The sequence below is a fragment of the Zonotrichia albicollis genome, chromosome 15 (genome assembly GCF_047830755.1).
Source record: "Zonotrichia albicollis isolate bZonAlb1 chromosome 15, bZonAlb1.hap1, whole genome shotgun sequence".
Classification (NCBI taxonomy): Eukaryota; Metazoa; Chordata; class Aves; order Passeriformes; family Passerellidae; genus Zonotrichia; species Zonotrichia albicollis.
Window position 1 is genome coordinate 4,026,819 of NC_133833.1, and position 19,826 is coordinate 4,046,644.

General features: G+C 41.1%; 1 protein-coding gene across 9 annotated transcripts in view; it reads left to right on the forward strand.

Annotated features, from left to right (window-relative positions):
• EBF1 (EBF transcription factor 1) overlaps window positions 1–19,826 on the forward strand; it is a 265,144-nt gene that overhangs the window by 179,836 nt on the left and 65,482 nt on the right. For 5 of the 9 annotated variants that reach the window (XM_074552027.1, XM_074552029.1, XM_074552034.1 and 2 more), the window contains exon 9: window positions 17,801–17,934. In XM_074552027.1, the coding sequence (XP_074408128.1) occupies window positions 17,801–17,934 (134 nt within the window). The remainder of the gene's footprint in view (window positions 1–17,800; window positions 17,935–19,826) is intronic. The other 4 variants (XM_074552028.1, XM_074552030.1, XM_074552035.1 and 1 more) reach the window with 1 other exon arrangement.

The following is a 19,826-nucleotide window of genomic DNA, read 5'->3' on the forward strand; positions in this document are numbered from 1 at the left end:
GTCAAGAGCCAACAGGCTCCAACAGCAGGATATATTCCAGCTTGTAGTTCATCCCAGGGTGTCAATTTTAAAAGCAAAATCTTCCCAATGAAATTTAAGTGATGAACTTATGGAAGGGGAGAGTTCTGGCAGGGGTTGCGACAGCTCTTTTCAAGTTTACCAGCAATAAATCCACAGCAAAGTTTCCAGTTAAAACTCTCATATCATTGCAAAGTAAAAATTCTTTTTTCTCCCCAAATCTTTTGAATGTCTTTACAAGAATGTAAAGCCAATTGCAGCATCAGTTTCTCTATTATTTTTCCTTGCTGGCAGAATGCAATGCCCTCGAAAAATGATAGTCCCTGAGACCCTGTCAGTTTGCATGCTCTAACACTTTATTATCTAATGATCTAATATGCAACAAGGCAAAGAGGGGGTGCTTATCACCCTGACAGGATGCCTAAGAGAAGTGACTAAATTACTTTATGTACCATTAGCACTAGCTGCCAGGGTGAACTCACTGTGAGCATTTATGCAAATATTCCTGAATACATTCAAGTGGCCTTGTCAGGAAGACGACTGACAAGCACCTTAAATGCTTGGGTTTTTAAAGGGACAGTTTTATTTCTTTTTTCTTTTCCTTCCTCCTCCATGGGAGAGCACTGAAGAATTAGGTGATGGTGAGGTTTGTAGTCTGCCTGTAACAGAATTGTTGAGGACAGACATTGAATACTGTGAATTCTGTTGCACATGGTAGATGATTCCTGAAAGATGCTCAGAAATCTGACTCAGTGACCTTCTTCTTGTGCCCTAAGTGGCTCTGGCCCAACTCTAACCACTAAATTTTGGGTATTGTGTAGAGTTGTGAGGAGGATGACCTGATCAGCTCCATTTTAACCATTTTATCCCTCAATTCCTTGGTGGTGCCTATCTCTGTGCTAGTTGATGAAATTGTCACTCCAAGACAGAATAGAGACGGAAACAAAAATTTTAACAATTTGAGATGGGTTAAGCTTCAAAACTTGATACATTTTACCCTTAATTGGTATAGGTTCATGTGCATCAAAGTTAGGGACTATTGCATTAAAAAACTGGCCAGGCTTAAACAAAGAAACGTTAAAGTTTGACTTGCTTCATCCATGGGTGGAAGCACCTGTTATAGTTTAGTGCTGAGCTTAAGAATGTTTTTGTGATTATATGAAAAATATAAACACACAAGCTTTTTCTGCATCATATCATTCCATATAGAGAAATGCAGTGGGCTTGATTTATTATTTAGAGGGGAAATATTGAAAAAAAATATTAGGATTCTACCACTCTACTTGAGGGGATCTTGTATGTTATTCTGAGTTATGTCTGCTTTCTAATTTATTTTCTATGAGGGAAGAATACCTTGGGTTGTTGGACATCTCTATGCATACACAGGGGAAAAAAATGTTACTTTCAGAGCATTGCACAACATGGATAGTAATAACAGTAAGTGAGCCTTGATATACTGAAGGATTGCAAAACTTCAAGCTGGAAATAATTTTCTTTATTTTTGCCAAGTTGTCTTTTTCATATCGGTTCCTTCATAAATGCAGTGACTCATAAATTCAGGCAATTTTTAACATAATGGCTTGTTATGTGTTCTTGGAGTTTGACCTCACTGAGTATATAATATTAACCTTTTCACTGCCCTGTGGACTTATTCTGTTCCACAAAATGAGGGAATGGTTGGAGCTGGGAGGGATCTCTAGAGATCATCCAGTCCCACCCCCTGCTAAATCATGTTCGCCTGGAGCAGGTTGCACAGGATCCCATCCAGTCAGGTTTTGAACATCTCCAGGGAAGGACCTTCCACAACCTCTCTGGACAGCCTGGTCCAGTTATCTATTACCCCCAAAACAAAGTTTTTTCTCATAATCAGATGGAATTTCTAATTCAAGTGAGAGCGCCAGGGATGGATTAGTTCAGAATGTGAACTTGGGTGGAGTGGGAGCATCTGTCCCTCCGAAGAGACAAAACATGCCCAGAGAATTACGATGCTTTACTTGAGAGAATTGGTAGATAAAGGCTCATGATGATCTTAACAAGATTTTAACTCTGGGAGGTAGTGAGGTAAGCTTCCGGTATTGCATCAAGTTTTCTGTTGTAGATGTTGAGTAAGGACTTGGTATTTTCCCAAAAATGTATGGCAGGTTGGGGGGAGGTTAAGGTTTGAGTAATTCCTCACATGGTTGAGGCTGAGGTTCTGTGATGGGTGCTATGCAGGATGCAGGCTGGGTGATCAAAATGGTCTTTTCAGGAGTGAAATGTTGGGATCCATCAGATCAGCAAAACATGGCAGAGCTAGGATTTGTGCAGCTCCAATTTAGGCAACCAAAACTGAGTTAACTAAATTGTGCCCCACTGAATTTTGCTGATGTCTTGTTTTTCAATCTTCACCAGAGCAGAGTCGCTGTTTGCAGGCCCAGATCCCTTATTCCTCCTTGGATGTTACTGAGAATTGCACAAGAACTGGGTGGGTGGGTAGGTGGGGCTGCCCTTCTCACAGCCAGTCACGCCAAACAAAAAGCAGAAAATCTTTTGTTTCTATTTGTCTGGGTCATAAATCATAAATCATAAATCATCCATTATGGAGAGGTACTCAAAAGCTTGGAATATCTGGCTGCAATAATTCCGATCTTTCAAAATTTATTTTTAGTTTGAGGCTAAATGAAAACAAGATTTAAACAATGAAAATGGATTTTTAATGGCTAGTTTAGGCGACGAGATTCCAGAATTTCAGTTCTACCCTTAGAGAGTAGCTATTGCATAGTTTGGTTGATGGTTTGAGTTTGTGGGTTTTTTTTGGTTTTTAAACATTATTGTATAACATATTTGCGTTAACATTTCTGCAGGAGACTTAGGAGATACCATTTGAGGTATTCTAGTCATTAATGAAAGGATTGCTGCTACATAATGTCCATGGAAGTATCTTCTGAAAAGGCAAATTTGAATACTCCAATTGGCACAGTTAGAAAGGATTTTCCCCTGATGGTCATTTATCAGAGATTTAGGGTCACATTTAATTGAGAAGGGAAAATTTGGAATGGGAAACACCTCAATTTTTCAAAGACAAGATGTGTCAGTTTCTACCCATGAGCAACTGTCCTTTATGTTTTTTAACTAACTAACTAACTAACTAAAATAAATAAATAAAATGCAGTCCAAACAGCCCTTCCCCACCAATATCTAATGGATGTCAAGCTGTGAATTGTTGTCACCCTCTATTGTTACGAGGATGTCATGAATTCATGGAAAAATAGTACCTGGATGAAGACAGAAAGCATTTTGTGAGTTTCCCTGAGGAGCTTTCACAACTGTGCTCCCAAAATTGCAAAAATAAGAAAACATGGGGAAAACTGCCACTGAATTTTGGTACAGATTTGCACAGAAAAAACAGTTTTGTTACAGCAGACCCATAAGGGAGGAAAGTTCAGATGGAAATTCTCAAACCACCGTAAGTGTTGACTCTTATTTGGAGAGCTTGACCAAACCTTTGCTGAAGGTTTGAGATTTCTCTGCAGAGCTCAGAGGAACTGGAATACAGTCATGCAAGCAGAAAAAGCTTAACTCCCCTGTTTGGCAGAAATTTCACAGGTACCAGAACAGGGGAACATTCAGCAGCACTCAAATAAGAAATTAATATTCATAGATGATGGGTATTCATTATATTTTAATTCGCTTTGCTGGCCACTATGTCACAAATACAATGGCATCATAGGGGAGTAGAATGACTTTAGAATTGGAGAAATATATGAGAGACACTCCGCTGTGGCAGTGAAGTTTTTCCAACGTTCCAAAATGGGCACACCAGGAAGTGACAAAACATCATGTTATTGTGGTATGATTAATATTATTTCTGAACAAATTCCTCTAATTTATCTTTTTCATTGTAGGAAATGATTTATTGGTGTTATGGTGGGAAAAGATACTTTTTTGACTCAGTTCCCCTGCTGTTTTGAGCAAATTTTGAAGGAAAATAATTTTGTGAATTGTGGTTGGGAAGTTGAAGGCCAAGAATTAGTGATTTTTTTGACAATTCATCTGGATGTTATAAAATGTCATTATTTTCACAGAAGATGGTGTTCATAGCAGTTTGCAGGTATTTGGACACTTCCAAATGTTTCATGTTGAGCACCCCAATATTTAAATACCCCAAAGCAATCAGTGGTTATAAAAGGTCTTTGCACGCATGAAACTTGTGCCTGAAGCTGTGAATCAACTCAGTGATAACAATTTAAGGATTAAAGGTTTGGTTAGGTGAAAACTTCACAAATAATGAACTCATCTTGTCACTGAACTGAGAGAGGATTGGAGTGAGCATTCAAGTCTCTGTCTGCCAAGTGTTTCCCCAGAAAAATGAGTATTTGACAAGGCTCCTCCACATGCAAGGAAATGAGTTAATAGCATAAACCAGGACACTGATGCAGAAAATGGAGCCCACCAGGGTGGGATGTTTGGAGTTGTTATTCTAATCTGGTTTGCTATTTGAAAGTTATTAATGTTTAGTAGCAAAGAATAAAAAATAAGCTAGTAATAATTAATATTGGAATGAAGAAAGGCTTTGTGTTTGGCTCAAATCCAGATTACAAGACTTTTTGGGAGTGCAAGGCATTGCAAAAAGTGTGCTTTCATTAAAGCCAGTAGTACAGCTTCATAAAGTGGTTTTTAAAATCCTAGCCCAAACTGTTTGCTGAGCATAACCAGAAAGCTTTGTGTGTCACAATTAGTCCTTTCTGCTTTCCACCTTCATTCCATGAATTTATAGTTCTCTTTGTGACAAAACAAATCCTTAGCGTGAAAGTGACTGTAATATAAGCAGTGCTGGTTTATGACCTCACTGAGCAAAGCGAATAGGCTTAGGAAGTTTATTAAAAAGATCAAGAATAACGTTTCATGAAAAACTTGTCTGAAATTTAGAAGTTTAAGGTTATTTCTCAAAAGTAATTCAAACATTTGATGTGTAAGTTAAGGTACAATGGCCACAGTGAAATGCTTAAAGAGATACTGCCCTTCATGATGTGAATATTTGGGATTTTCTAAACTTCTGATCAATTTTTTGTGAGACAAATGGCCATCCAAGAGTATAGGTATCCCAAAGGAATTTTTCTGGGGGAATTCTTGTACCTAAATCCAAACTCATGAAGCACCAAGGTGCCTAGAGCTTCAGGTAGCTGCTTAGTGGGATTCTTACAACTCTGGCTACAGAATTTCTATCTGTCTGTGAGGTACTTTGAAAATTATATTAGTTGCTTACTGGAATCACTGGATTGGTGGATGCTTCCAGAAATCTGGTCTTGGGTGCTACAGGAACCTGTGTGCTGTTTGCTGCACTGCCCTTGAAGTGCCTGTTAGCACTGGGAGCATAAGGAAGTTCAGAATTAATTATGTTTGGTTAATACCATATCATTATGGTTTTGTAGCAGCTTTCTCAGAGGTTCAGTATCTATCCCATGAAAAAACAAAGTGCTTTTCCCACAGAAGTCCCTCCTGAGTTATGAAATGGCAGCAGAGTGCTGGATCTCTCCCTGCTGCTGGAGGCTGAACAGACAGCTCGTGTTGCTGTTCCCTGAAAACCTGGGCTTGCATATGGAATTCATAGTTTTGGTGTTACCTGATCCATGCCCAGAGGGAAGGCCAGAACTCAGAGCAAATTCTGCCTGACCACAGCGCTGCTCATCTTTCCAGCCACAGCATTAGTGCATGGGTTGGGGTTTGAGGTCACAGCACTTTCCTGCAGGACGTTCAGGTGGAAAGCATGGCTCAACTCCCTGGGCTGTTTGAGGAGAAAAAGAGGAGGTGAAAGAAATATTTCTGACCATGTTTGGCTCTCTGAGACACTGGAAGGTAAAGCTACTGTGATTAGGAGCCCTTTGGGGAAAATTACTCTTTTCCTGGGATTGCGACCCTAAAGGTGATAGTGAGTGCTGCCTCCTCCTTCAGCCCTGAGCCTGAGCAGAGGTGCCTGCAGGAAAGCCCAGAGTCAGGTGCCTGCTCAATATCAGCTGCCAAATATTTTTTATGAGGTTGCTTCTGGCTGCTCCCCACCTATGCTATCGTCTTGCTGAGATCCCTTGGTACTTCCCTGAGCCAGCACGGAACTCCCTGGGTCTCCAGGCTTGCAGAGGTTTCTTCCCATTTCTGCTTATTGTATCGTGGAAAGAGGATCCTAATTCAGGCAGGCTGACTCACCCAGCCAGAGCTGCAGCCTGACGTTTGACAGGCTGCAATGCCTGAGGTAGGTGGTCTGAATGCAGCCCTAAATAAATAAATAAAGACCTAGCATGACTTTATCAGAGACATTGAAAGAACAACTTCTCTAAGCATTTGTAGGCTCGAGTCCAAAGTATTCACTCAGATTTTCAGCGTGCTGGTTTTATGTGGTGTCATTGCTGGACAGATACTGTGAACTATAAATATAATTTTATGCTTATGTTTTTGCAAGTAAAGCCTAAATGGCTGGGAGGGGGTGCCTGACCCTGCACTTGGAGCAGCACAAAGAACAGAGGAAGGAACACTCTGAGAGACACAGCTCAGCAGAGACAAGGGGGTCTCAGTCTGTGCAACGCAGTCGTGGCTGCTATGTGAAATGCAGTGCAGGTTATGTTTCCTCCATCTCTGTCCCACTGCCATCACAAACAGGGGCTAAGGATTATATTGCTTTGCTGAATCTAATAACAATAATAAAAATATTTTTATTACTATTATTATTAATTATATATTATTATAAATAATAGTAATAATAATTATTCATTATTATTAATTAATTTGCATATCCACTCTTTCCGTCCTAGATATTCATTAGTTTTCTGAGTATTTCTGGCCAGAACAGAAATTTAGCTAAACCCTCTGATCACTGGGATGCTTTTCCTGCAGAAGAGCCAGATTCCCTACCTTTCCCCTTGGCCCAGGGCCTGAAAACCTGAGGCCATGCATCAGACCTTGGTCCCTCCATTGGCAGCTCTATGAAACCTGTCAGAGACAGCCCGAGCACAATTTTTGCACATGATGAATATGGATCTTTGCTGCATCTGGCAGGCTGCAACAATGAATGCAGGAGACTGTCGTTAATAGATAATAAAAGCAGAAAGAAACATTAATGGGAATAAGCTTTGCTTTTGCTGGGACTGATTATTACTTTTCTGTTCTTGGGCTGTGACTAGATCGAGCTGCAAAGAGCAGCTACCAGTGCTGAGTGCACGCATGTGTTTTGTTGCTGGCTGTTTTATAATCTGAAATATTTAACCATGACATCTTCAAAGTGCGACTGTGTCATACATCCTCATACACTAATAGATTTCAAAGATGAAGAGCCTTGCTGCTTTATGTTTAGTCATGCCTTCATCTATAAATTTATGGCAGTATTATGGTTTAATGAATTGAACAAGTCCCAGAACAACAACAAAAACGCTCTTTTGTTTGAATTTAGATATAGCGCGCTTTGTTCTTCAAACGAGTAATAAAACCAATATGTTTCTTTAGTGGTAAACTTTGGGGTAACTTCATCTCACATTACTAATGAAGCACTTGGGGAGCTGTGTGTGCACATGTACACATGTGTGTGTGTGTGTGTGGTAAACGGGTGCTTTCAGTCGTGGTGTTGGCCCTAGGCTGAGCATTCATATTCCGATAGCGATAGGCAAAGCTCCCAGAACAGATGGAGCAGAGTTCAGCACAAAGGTTTAATCCTATCAGGATGATTCCTGTATGGCCATCTGGATAATCCGGTGCACAAATTCAGTGCCTGTTAAAAGTACAACGTAGGCCAAGATTAGCGTCACAGATTTTCCACTAGACTTGTTCATATTTGACTTTATGATTCTCAGACTCCAGAAATTGCATTAGAGAGCCTGTGATTTGTGAGAGAAATCAGATGAGGAATAAGAACTCTTAGGGTACTTGAATTTCCCTTGAAGAAACTGGATTGCAGGCACTCCCTGTCCCTGGCAGAACTGCTTTGTGTTTCTGCACGGGTTGTTCTTGTTTCTGAAAGACGATTACTGTGAGCTCTCTGTTGTGGGCAGACTTTCTCAGTTCTGTTGAACAAAGAGACCCCAGCTGAAAATTATATTAGTTGGATCTTGTTTTTTTCAGGAAAACAAATTCTTTGTTTTCTGTAGAATCCATCTCAGGTGAATTTCTGATTGTTGTGCTGTGTAATGTAGTTGGGGGGGATTAATTTGAGGGATGTGGGGTTCTGGTTTTTTTTTTTCTTTGTGATAGTGAAAGATGTAATAAAAATGTAATTGATACTAGTATTTGGTTTGGCAGTGAGAATTTAGATTTATATTGAATTTTATGTTTCACCTAGAATAGTTTCTGTGTATCACTAACTGAACCTTGCCAGTGTGGCCGTGATGTACCAGTGGGTGTTGGAGCCTCAAGGCTCAGCCGGTTGTGCTCTGGATGCTGAGCCTGTTGCACCTTACAGGATTTTGTCTAGTCCTGTGCTGTGACTCTAGGGAGATTTACTATGAGGGATTTACTGTTTTGTTAAGGTGCAGATGGAAAATGAAAATGAGGAAACAGGACAGGGTTGGTGGTAAAACAAACTAGGAATTTTGAAATTGTACCCACCTGCCCTTCTGTTGAGTTGAGGTTTAGCAACGCAGTAAAACACAGGGTTAACATTTAGCAAATATAAAATTCTTTGCTGGATCATGAAGAACCAGTCAGTTAAATTAAGTATGCTTTGGAGTATCAGAACTATGCAGAAGTGTTTGTTTTGACAAACTTTTAGGGCTGATTTATAGTATTCATTTTGGGCTTCCATTTGCAAGGTTGCCTCCATCCTCTCCCAGAAATTGCATCAGTACAACTATTTTTAAACTTCAGTGCACTTAAGCAGATGCAGTCTCCTTTCTGAACATGCCTATTGTTTTTAAAGTAGTCATAGTGACTTAACTGGGCTCCATAACTTCATAAGGGAAGTTGATGGTGGAAAGGGATTGAAATTGCAATGGGAAAGGCAGATACAATTTTTTTTTCACTCTTTAATTAACAAAATTTTGGAGCCCATACTCAGATACAGCAATCCCATCCATGTGTCACAGCTCAGTCCCCTGCATGGTATTTATTGCCTTTGGCTTCCACACAATATTCATGTTCCTCTGCAAGTGGCACCATGGGGTGGAGGAAGGGCTGGAGGAATAGAGGTGCATTAATCTGGAGGCTTGTGGTAAAACATTTATCTCACTTGGGGGTCAAAATATGTTTGTGCATCCCTGGGGGAGCAGAGCAGTCACTGTTTGGTGTTGAGGTCTGAGCAAACCCATCCCCTGTTGTGCAGATGGAGGTGATGCCAAGATTTGAAAGGCCCCGTGCAATATTCTTGGATGTCTGGTTTTCCTCCTGACTCAGTCTGTGCATCCCTGAGCACCTGAGCTGCTCAAGAGCACAGGGAGTGCTGAAGCTGAGGGGCAGGCACTAGTTTAGCAATGTTTGGCCAAAGCCACCTGCAGCAGTTTCCTCATGGCTGACTCAGATTGAAAGTCCTGCATTTCTGGGGCAAAAATGATGAATGCAAAAATTTGAGCTTAAAGTCAGCCCAAAATTTCCTAGGAATAAAAAAATCAGGGTAGCACATCAAAAAAATTGACAATAAATTAGGCTTCTTGAAATATATACATTTAGAGAGAGTGCAGATATATTTCTCAAGAAGAGGAAAACATGTATTTTTTATATATATAAATGTTTAGGTTGAACTATCTATTTAATTTAACATAATTTTAAGTGGGTTTGTAACATTGCATTTTTCTTGGGGAATTTATTATTTGCCAAACAGACATGACAGACCTTTCTTTGGAGGTCAAGTTTTACTGACTTGCAGGGAGATACTAAGGACTCTGACTGTTTTATTAATTTTTGGAAAGTAGGAGGTAGCTCCTAAAGTAAAACAAAAAAAAAATAACCCAAATAAGCAAAGAAACTCCCAGAACTTCCTCTGTGATGTGAAAGGGTTGAAGAGAATGAATGAAAATACATTTCTTGCAATCATACAGAGATAACTAAATTATTTTTTTATGGAAATGTTGTAAGTAAAATACAGAGCAGATTTTTTTTTTGTAACAGGTCTCTCATTATTCTGGATTGCCTCCTTTTTCCATGCAGTCATTTTTCAGGCACTGATCAACAACTGAGAGCTTTGGAAATCATTAAGGAAAGAGAAACACAGAGGACTCCATGAAATGTAACTTTGCTAGCTGAGGCATCAGCAAGGATAAAAGAGAAACACTGGCTTAAGTATTGATTGTAGGTGGAATATTATCCCAGGTAATTTACATTTTCATTTCCCATTAATGGGAGCCGTGCATCCAAAACGTTCAGCAAAAAATCACAGCCAAGACCTTTAATTTCACTACTGGAAACCAGAAAAAATGCAACCTTCCATCCCTTCCTTTCCCTTCCCCCAACCTGGAGGGATTGCACGGCGCGTGTATTTTTGGTTCAGTGATTTCACCCAGTGCAGATGTCATGAAGGACCGGGAGGAGGTTGCCATTTTTGGCAGGGTGCTGTAATCTTTAAGGCTTGCATATGTTAAAACCCCAAATATCGAGGAGCAGGGCATCACATCCTCGTGCCTGTGTCGCACAAAGCTGCAGGAGTTATCTGCTCCAGGGGGAAACCTCTGCTGCCCTGTTTCCTGCCCAGCAGCTGCTCATTGTCAGCAGAGAATGGGACACGGAGCCGGCTCGAGACGCAAGAGGAAGGCAGGAAGATCATCACTTCACCCAGATAAGCAGCAAACACATTGTTTAGCTTAAGAGTGAAGATTTAATGCTCCAGTAAAATACATAAAAGCTCCGCCACATTCCCTTTCCCTGAAGTGTCCTTTGGGCTGATCCTGAGGACTTTTCCCCATCCAGGCTGGTTTCATAATCTTCAGTTGCTTTCAGCTGCCTGTGCTGGATGCCAGCCCCAGCAATGCCCCACACACCAGCCTGGAATGGCACCACTGCCTGGGCAGACAGAATTTTTAGGGTTCAGGCTTTCAGCATGCTCAGAGTAGTCAGCAGCCTGACAATTCCCACTTTTCAGGAAAGAGGATATTATTTAGGGGAAAACAAAACCTCCCAAATCCCGAACAATTTCCCTCCCTACTCCACAAAACAGCCCTGCTCAACCCCTCAAAAATATTTGGCTTATTCTTTTAAATTGGAAAAAATTCCCAGAATTAGTGCTGAGTCCTGGGGCCAAGGTGTTGGCATTGCTGTGTTGGCTGTGCTGCTGCTGGTCCTTGTGTGAGGCTGGATGAGCCCTGCCCTGTACAAGGGGATCCACAAGTGACCCAAGGCTGTTGTGAAATGGGAGCCCCAGGTCTGTATCCACTGCCCAGCTCTTGGGAGCTTTTCACAGGGCCCAACTATCTTAAAAAATGGAGTTTCTTATCCTGCAACTTCTTCAGTGGGGTTTTTAAGCACTTACTTGAGTGCTTTGTTGAATCACAACTTCCATAAGTTATGGTTTTGAGTGCTTAAAACTGATTTGTGTTGATATTCTGAAAAGTCAGTCATTTGGTGAAAGCATTTAACGGGTTGCAGGATCAGACCCATAAACTGTGGGTTAATCTGTGGCTCATTTATTTATTTAGCCTGGAATTAGGTTTTACCCAAGGAAAAAAAAAGGAAAATTAAATTAAATTCCAGATATTTTCAGTACTTCCTCTAAGATGAGACATAAATTCCCTGTTCCTCTTAATTTCCAGTTTTAACTGCCTTTATGCAACTCTCCTTGCGTGTCACAATACTCTTAGAGAGAAGAAAAATAAAAGCATGTGCCCTATCCTTTAAACTCCTGTTGTGATGCAGCAACTGTTGTCAGAGCCTCATCTATGGAATAATAGAGGATGAAACCACACTTCACGATAAAAACTGCAGGCAAGGTCATTCTTACAGTCACCAGCACAAACTGGATATTAATCATAGAGCAAATACATTTCAGAAGCTAAATAGGAGCAGTCCCAGAGCCCTGCTGATAGCTGTGCATCCCACTAATTCACCTCAGTGAACATTTACCTCTAAGCTCAATTAACCCTTATTCCAAGGCCACCCATAAACTTTGTGGTAAATATGTTTTTTTCCCTCCGGCCTCTGTTTTCTATCAGTGGAACAGATCATGTCTGTTGGAGGATAAAAAGCTATCTCTGTTTAGAAATGCAGGTCCCTAATTAAGAGTATGAAACGTCCAGTGTGTGTTTGTGAGGGGCTGGAGTTGGTAGATTATTGATTCTGTAAATTCAGATGCTCCTGAGGCTGTCTGTTATTTCTTCTGTCATCAGGTGCTGTTTGAGGCAGGTAGAAATGCTCAGGAGGCAGGTGGGTGGTGGTGGGGGAGAGGAATTTCCTCCTGAAATTGCCACACAAAGTTGGTTGTTAAATGTGTACAAGAAGCTAAGAGGAGATGTTGTTGCTGTTGTTTAGTTGTTATTATTATTATTATTATTATTATTGTTATTAGTATTATTTGTACTGTTATTATTCTCCCTGCCAAGCATTGTTCAGAGGCAAATTGGAAATGTGGTAATTAGGCCCTGACTGGTAGTGTAGTACTTGTGTCCTGAGCCAAAGTTCAACGCCCTGAAATGAAATTTAAACCAATTAATCTGTTAGATTTTTATCGCTTGTCCGTGTTTTCTCAGCAATTCCCTCAGCACGTGGCCTTTGATCAACTCTCATACAAAAGCTAAAATGTGTGCCTGCTGCTAGCAAGATGGGGCTGACATTAACATGGCACTCATAAAACAATCAGAGCAGTGAAGCCCTCAAACAGACAGGGCAGAGTAATATTTAATAAAAGCGCACACATAATCTTCAGAATTAGCATTTTGTGCCTTGCAGTACCTTTGGGAGAAGAGCTTTTATTTGTGGAGTGATCATTATTATAACAAAGAAGAGCTACCTAATAATTTCCACTTTAACTCTGCAATATGCCACGAGCGTTTCTGAACCATTATGCTAAACTGTGGCGGGGTAATCATTTTATTGTCACAGTTTGAGGGAAGAAAAATCCCTGTGTATCAGTAGCTGGGAAGTGTGGGAACACAGGAACACACTGCAGCACACAACAAAAAACTTTTCCTTTTTTTGCTCCCCATGTGCTGGAGTGGGTACCTGCCATCCCTTGTATGGGAGGTGATAAGATTTTAACAATGTGTACGTTGAGAAAAATGAAGATTTCATACGAACGTTGTTTTCCTTGGAGCCATTAAGATTTTTCCTCATAAATCCTTAATGTTTCTTGATAGAGCCCTTAGCTTTGAAGCCAGTGGCAGATTCCCAATGGCCTCAGTAAGTTTGGGGTGGCAGAATCTCCTCTGCCACCTCTGTGTGTGAGCCTGGCCCTTGGGAGCAGCACGGTGGGACTGTCACGGGTGGGCTCTGACTTGCCCTGGTGCTGTGCAAAGAAGGAGAGCAGCTCACTGAGGCTCCCAGCCCTCAGGCCATTTCAGCAGGAGGAGGATGTGGCCACACCGCCCTCAGTGAGGAGCTGCAGGTCCTGCTGCAGCTGCAGGGAGATGTTTGGTTTTCCCTCAGCCCAGCTCTTCTGAGAAAACACAATGAATGTGACTCACACCGAAGAGTCTGAAAATCCTGTCTGATAGCTGGGCTGCCAAACTCTTTGGTTCTTATTGTAGTTGGCTTCCAGCTGTTCATTCAACAACAACAAGAGAAAAGTTTACATATGTAGGAATGAGCAATTATTCTTTTTTTTTTTGTTATAATTCTTCCCTGGACCTAAAGTATGTTCATGTTATCAATCATGTACACTTCACTGCCTCGATTAGGACTGGTCTAAAGTCCTTCACTGTATTTTTTTATCAGTGAAGCTTCAGACTTGGATTAAAAACTCTTTTTCTACAGAAAAAGTTAAATTTTATGTAACCTTTTTTTCTATTTGTTTTAAAAACACCATTTGAGAAATTATGCTTTGGGGTTACAGAAGGGCATGAGAAGTGATAATATTTTGAAACAAAACATTTTGTTTTTCTTGGAGGTATTGAAAAGTGTTATAGTTAATTCCAGGTAGAGACTCTGGAACATGGCATTCTAAAAAAAAAAAAAAAAAAAAGAAAAGTTCTGTATTTTGGTTTGTCTTCTGACCAAAACAAAATGTAGAAAAATCAAGGCCTCCAGTGAAAAGATTATTCTCCTAGCTCTGTTTTCCTAGGGTTGCACAGAAGTAAACACCTTCCAGACAGTGCTTTGAAAGTTGCCAAGTGATTAAGAGCAGAAGTATGAAGAGCTGAGGGCCTGAGCTGGCCAGACATTTGTACCAGGGGCAGAAATAGAGCTGAGGTCACTGCCTTGCCCCCTCCCAGTGTTACCTGTGGTGATGCTGCCAACGGGACCCAATTCCATCCTCCTTGGTGCTCCAAGCAAAGGGCCTGGGAAGACAAAGTTTTAGACAGACCAGTGTCCTGAATGACACTGGTTATTGCAAATATGTCATTGTATAAACACGGTTTGTGCCCTCAAAAACAGGTAGCAGTCTGGATGCCTCCCTCAGCACGTCTTCCTTGGGATGCAGCCCTTCAGAGCCACTTCCCTGGCTGGGCAGCAGCTCCTGCAGCCCTTCCAACCTTTACAGACACTTAAAATAAGAGAGGTTGTGTGGGGAAAGCTGGGGAGTCCCTCTGGTTTTTGTGACATGGGAAATAATGAAATATTTTGGGAATGCACAGTGTTCTTTCTCCATCTCAGGCTGGGCCTGCAAAGGGCACCATCCTGCCCTGGTGATTAAACCACCAAGTCCTGACTTTTTATCCTCAGAGGAGATGTCCTGGACTATTGCCAGCAGGTTTGATGAGGCACTGATTCAGCGCAATTTTTACATATTTAAATAAAGTGCCATGTGCTGTTGGTCACAGTGGCTTTGCAGGTGAGAGTGTCCCAGTGAAGAATTCACAGCCCCAGCTCGGCAGAGAGCCCTGAGTGTCTGCCTCAGTCCCCCTGGCTCCCATGGATGGGACTTATCACATGTTTGATATGAAGCAAATACAGTTATAAAATATTACAATCAAATACATGAGGCTTCACAGACAGGACAGCAACTTGAACCTCGGAGTGCAATGTAGGGAGCACAACAACAACTTTTTGGTGGGGTCCTGTAACTGCACTAGAATATCTTGCATTCACTTTAAAGATTACTTAAATCTATAATTTTCAATTGTAGAGTCATTTATGTTGGAAAAAAACTCTAAGATTGAGTCCAACTCTAAACCCAGCACTGCCAAGCCCACCACTGAACCATGTCCCCAAGTGCCACATCTACATGGCTTTTAAATACCTCCAGGGATGGTGACTTCCCTGGGCAGCCTCTTCCAGTGCTTGACAACCCTTTCAGCAAAGCCTGCATATGTTTTCTGTTAATGGCTTATGGTCTCAAATAGTTTTTATTCACTGGTATTTAGGAAAAAAAATGTTGCTTGTAGTCTTTAAGAAAAGTAGCTCACTCTCTGACACATGGGAAACTGATTATCTCTGGGTTTTATTGTGGGGGGTATGTGTCCACAATCAACTGGGAATACTGGAAAGGGTGTAATTTGGGAGTGACTTTAATTTTTATTTATGAAAAAGTTTGATTCTGTGAAAGGGTTAGATGGCATTTTGAAAAGCTGCTTTCACTGTAAATCTGTTGCTGTGAGCTTGGCTGAAGGAAAAGCATTTGCTTTTGGACATCTCAGTGGTTTTTATACACAGTTTTATGCAAGTAATTTCAATCCAAATTAAACATATTGAAGTTACTTCTGTGCGCGCGCTACGTTTTCGTGACGGTAATGTCAGGATGTTTCTTTTGTTAGCTCATGTAAAAGTTAATGGCTGTGCTCTGCCAAGTTTGGAGCAGGGTAATGATTTTTTTTGCTGCCTGTTTGTGTTTTTCCCTGGAGCTGGCATCCCCATCAGCTTAAGTAGTGGAAAAGTTTGTTCTGACACTTGCAACCTTTTGTAGGTAGGGCTGGGGTGGGTTTGCTCCCCATCTGTGCCTGCCACCACCAGTGGTGTGAGGCTGGGGCAGCGCTCACAGAAACTCTGCTCAGGGTGACTCAACTGCTCCTTTTCCAGCTCCCTCCTCTTCCCAGCTCCCCACCCACCCTCCCTGCCCAGGGGCTGGGGGGAAGGAGCTTCCCAGCAGCCACACTGGCTCTCACAATCAGCTCCAACCAACCAGAACTTCACTGAGGAATCATAAAGATGCACTGGGTCTCTTTAGCACTTTATGTCTGGAGCATTTTGAGTTAGGCTTCTGTGAATTAATTAATTTCCTGTCTTTACAATTAGAAGAATTTAGGACAGGGGCTGTGCCTCATTAAGTAACTCACTACATTGCCAGGCTGAGTAACTCATGGGGGTAAGGGTTTTCTGCTGGATGGTGCTAACACACAGTGGTTTTAATATCCCCATCTTCCTACTAAGTCCTTACCTGAGGAAGTGCCTGAGTTCTCTTCCTTGAGTATGTCATCAAATAATCAAAGTTACAAACCAAATTAACAGCTCAATCAGCCTTTGCATCAAGTAGCAATTCACAGCCAAATGGCACCAACCCTAAATTTGGGCAGTGGTACCCATTCCTAAGTTTGCAGTGCAGCCTCTTCCCTCTGGCATCATATCTACAGGAAAGAATAATTCTTTCCAGCACTGAGGTTGGCTGGTGGAGTTATGCTGCTCCTTGAACCTGTTTTCCATGAATAATGAAATTGTTGAGGTACCTGCTTTACTCAAAATGTTATCTAACATTACCAATGCCATACTCTCATCTCATGCAAGGAAAAGTTGGTAGCATCTTGGGTGAAGTTGCTTCTTTCCATCAACCTGTGTGACCACCCTGAGGCTCCACAGCAGAGTGGAGGAGCAGGAGTGGAGTTACCCAGGGCTTTCTACCTATTTTTACAGTAATGTTATTTCTCTTGCTTCACCACTGTTAAGTTCCAAGGTGAACCTGTGCTGCAGAGGAGGAGAATCAATATGTGAATGTTTATACTGCCCCAGCCCACCAATATTTAGACTGCTTCTGCCTACAAAATCTTAAAACAGAAGCTCTTCATCCAAGATTTGAGCAGCACTTGAGTTTTCAACATCCTCTCAGAGGCTCTGAGTAGATACAATGCCAAGAAAGTGGCTGTGAGACTCCATGGATATGGCAAAATGTGTTGCACACACATCTTGTTTATCCTGTAGATGCAATACAACTGGAATGACTGGATGGCAGCTGTGGCTTTTGGTTGTGGGGTGTTGGTTTTTTTTTTTTGTAGTAGCCAAAGCATTAATCAGGGCAGCATGGTTTAATACTGAACAACCTGGATCTGATTGCAGAACAGTTAGAGAAATGCTGAGGGTTACACCCTTTTTTATTTTGCCAATATTTTCCATAATATTTATGGGAGTTTCCTTGGTGAGTTTGGGTTCTGATGGATAATAAAGCAAGCTTACTGGAGATTGTTTTATTAACTTAGGTCTTGTGCATTTCATATACAATAAAAAAAGGGATGTGTCCTGATTTCCAATTGGTCTCTGCCCATCATGCTGTGATTTTTTTGCTAATGTAGAATTAAAAAAAAAAATATTTTTTTCAATGCAGATAATAAAACCAAACAGAAATTAATTAAGGAAAAAAAATGCTTCCAAAGATAGAATTTGAGGTCATGCATATGTACTACAAAGAATGTGATTGCTGAAATCTTTATGTTAGTAAGGGGGGGAAATGAAAGCTCCTTTTATTTTATTTTTCTCACGTCTTCTATCATTAAAATCCAGTTCTAACAGCAGAATACTTCTCTTTTTCATGTGTGTTGAAAAGCAGCTACACCATGTATCAAAGCCATCAGTCCAAGTGAAGGATGGACTACAGGAGGTGCCACTGTCATCATCATAGGAGACAATTTCTTTGATGGGTTACAGGTCATATTCGGCACCATGCTGGTTTGGAGTGAGGTAGGTGTTGTCTCATAGCTAATGTCTCACAGCTTTGTCTCCTTGTAGCCAGCCTGTCCTTTCTCTGGGCCACATGCTAAATCAGCAACAAATGTCGACACACGAATCCTTGCCTCGCTCAGTTTTATGAAAATAATTAGTCAAATTTACCTGTGGCAGGAACCCATTATAGCTAGTGGAATTTGCATCTTCTTGTGCTGGCCCAGAATTTAGCTCAGTGGGTTTTATTCCATGGAAAGGGGAGGATAAAGGCCTGTGTGAATAATTCTGTGTTTAGCACTACAATAGCTAAGGGCCCACAGGAAACAAACATTTAGGTGATCCCACTTTCCAGGGAAACTGGCTGCTGGTAGCTGCAGCTCAGTGAGATGGAGATTGCAGAATTCAGCACCTCTGAACAGCATATCCCTAAAGCCTGGATACTTGCTGTAAATATCATTTTCATAGCAGCAAACAAATGCACTGTGTTGTATCCACAGTGGACTCTTCATACCTAAAAAGGGCCCCTGTAGTTTCACAGGAACCCTTTCCTTGTTTCTTAACCCCTTTTTTTTTTTTTTTTTTTTTTTTTTTTTTTTTTTTTTTGTTATTCCTCCCAGCTCCTTAAATCCTTTCTTTTCCCGGGACATAATTAATGGTGGAGCCTGACATTCCCCAAAAATCTGTGGAAAGTTAAAACCCAGGCAGGTTTTAACCCCAATGGCCATGGCCAGGGCTACAGAAACCATGGCAGAGTTCCCCCACTGGCACAGGGAGACAGATCCAAGGAAAGGTTTATATTTTGAACTTAGGGCTTTCCAAAAGCATTTTTGAAGTTTAATAAGAAATTGTAATTTTCATTATTTTAATACTGAAAAAAACCCCCAGCCTCCCTGAGATATCTAAGCAACACTTCCCAATGGTGAGAGGGTTTTCTGATGCTTTACCTTACATCCTGTAAATCTTAAATCAACACCACAGCTTAATTTATATCCAGCACATTCCCCCTACTGATTCCATAGCACATATGGCAGCATTTTTTTCCATGTGAAGAGTATTCTCTAATGTCCTTCACTATTCTCTCTCTCTCTCTCATCCTTCCACTTGAGGACAAGTGTGGATGAAAGGGCATTCCAGAAAAGGAGAGATGGTAAATGAGCCCTATTCTGAAGCCCTTATGTGATCATGAAAGTGCCCCCTGGGCCCAGTGTAAGCATTTTGTGTGTTAGTGTTGAAGCCATTATGGCTGCAGACGTTTAGCAGGGAAAGGTGAAGGGGCTGGCAGGAAACTGCTCCGATTCTGGTGCTGCAGAATTGGATCTTTCATTATAAATCTTGATTCTATTTATTAGTGGAAGCCATTAATTGTCAATTTCTAATCTCAGGAGACTGAGTGCTGGTCAAAACATTGTTGCTGATGTTCGCAAGGCCTTGTCATGGAATTAATAATGTTAGAGGAGGTCCGGACTGAAGCCAGTCTGTTGTCTGGGAATGCTGCAATGGGCTGCAACTCTTTCACTGCCTCTCTCTTACAGAACAGCTTCTCATTTCATAACCTATGAGAGCAGTCAAAAATCATATAGGAGAAAAAAACATTCTTTCTAAAAGAAGCAGACAAACACGGTAAACAAGTGCAGAAATGCATGAGCTGAGTGATCCCTAAATAATAGTGATCTATAAATAATTCAAGTTACACATACAAGCCACCTATGAAGTACAAAATAAGTTCTTTCATTTGCCTTCCCATTTCTAAAAATGTCTAAGGAATTTTCAGTACCCAAGAAGAACATTTTTGTTTTACTTTAATAGAGTATAAAATTGAACTGTCAAACTCTGAATCTGAGTCCATTACAAAACTGGAGCAGGCTCATCCTGAGTTGCCAGTAAGGCCCAGTTATGAGCAAACTCAGCCA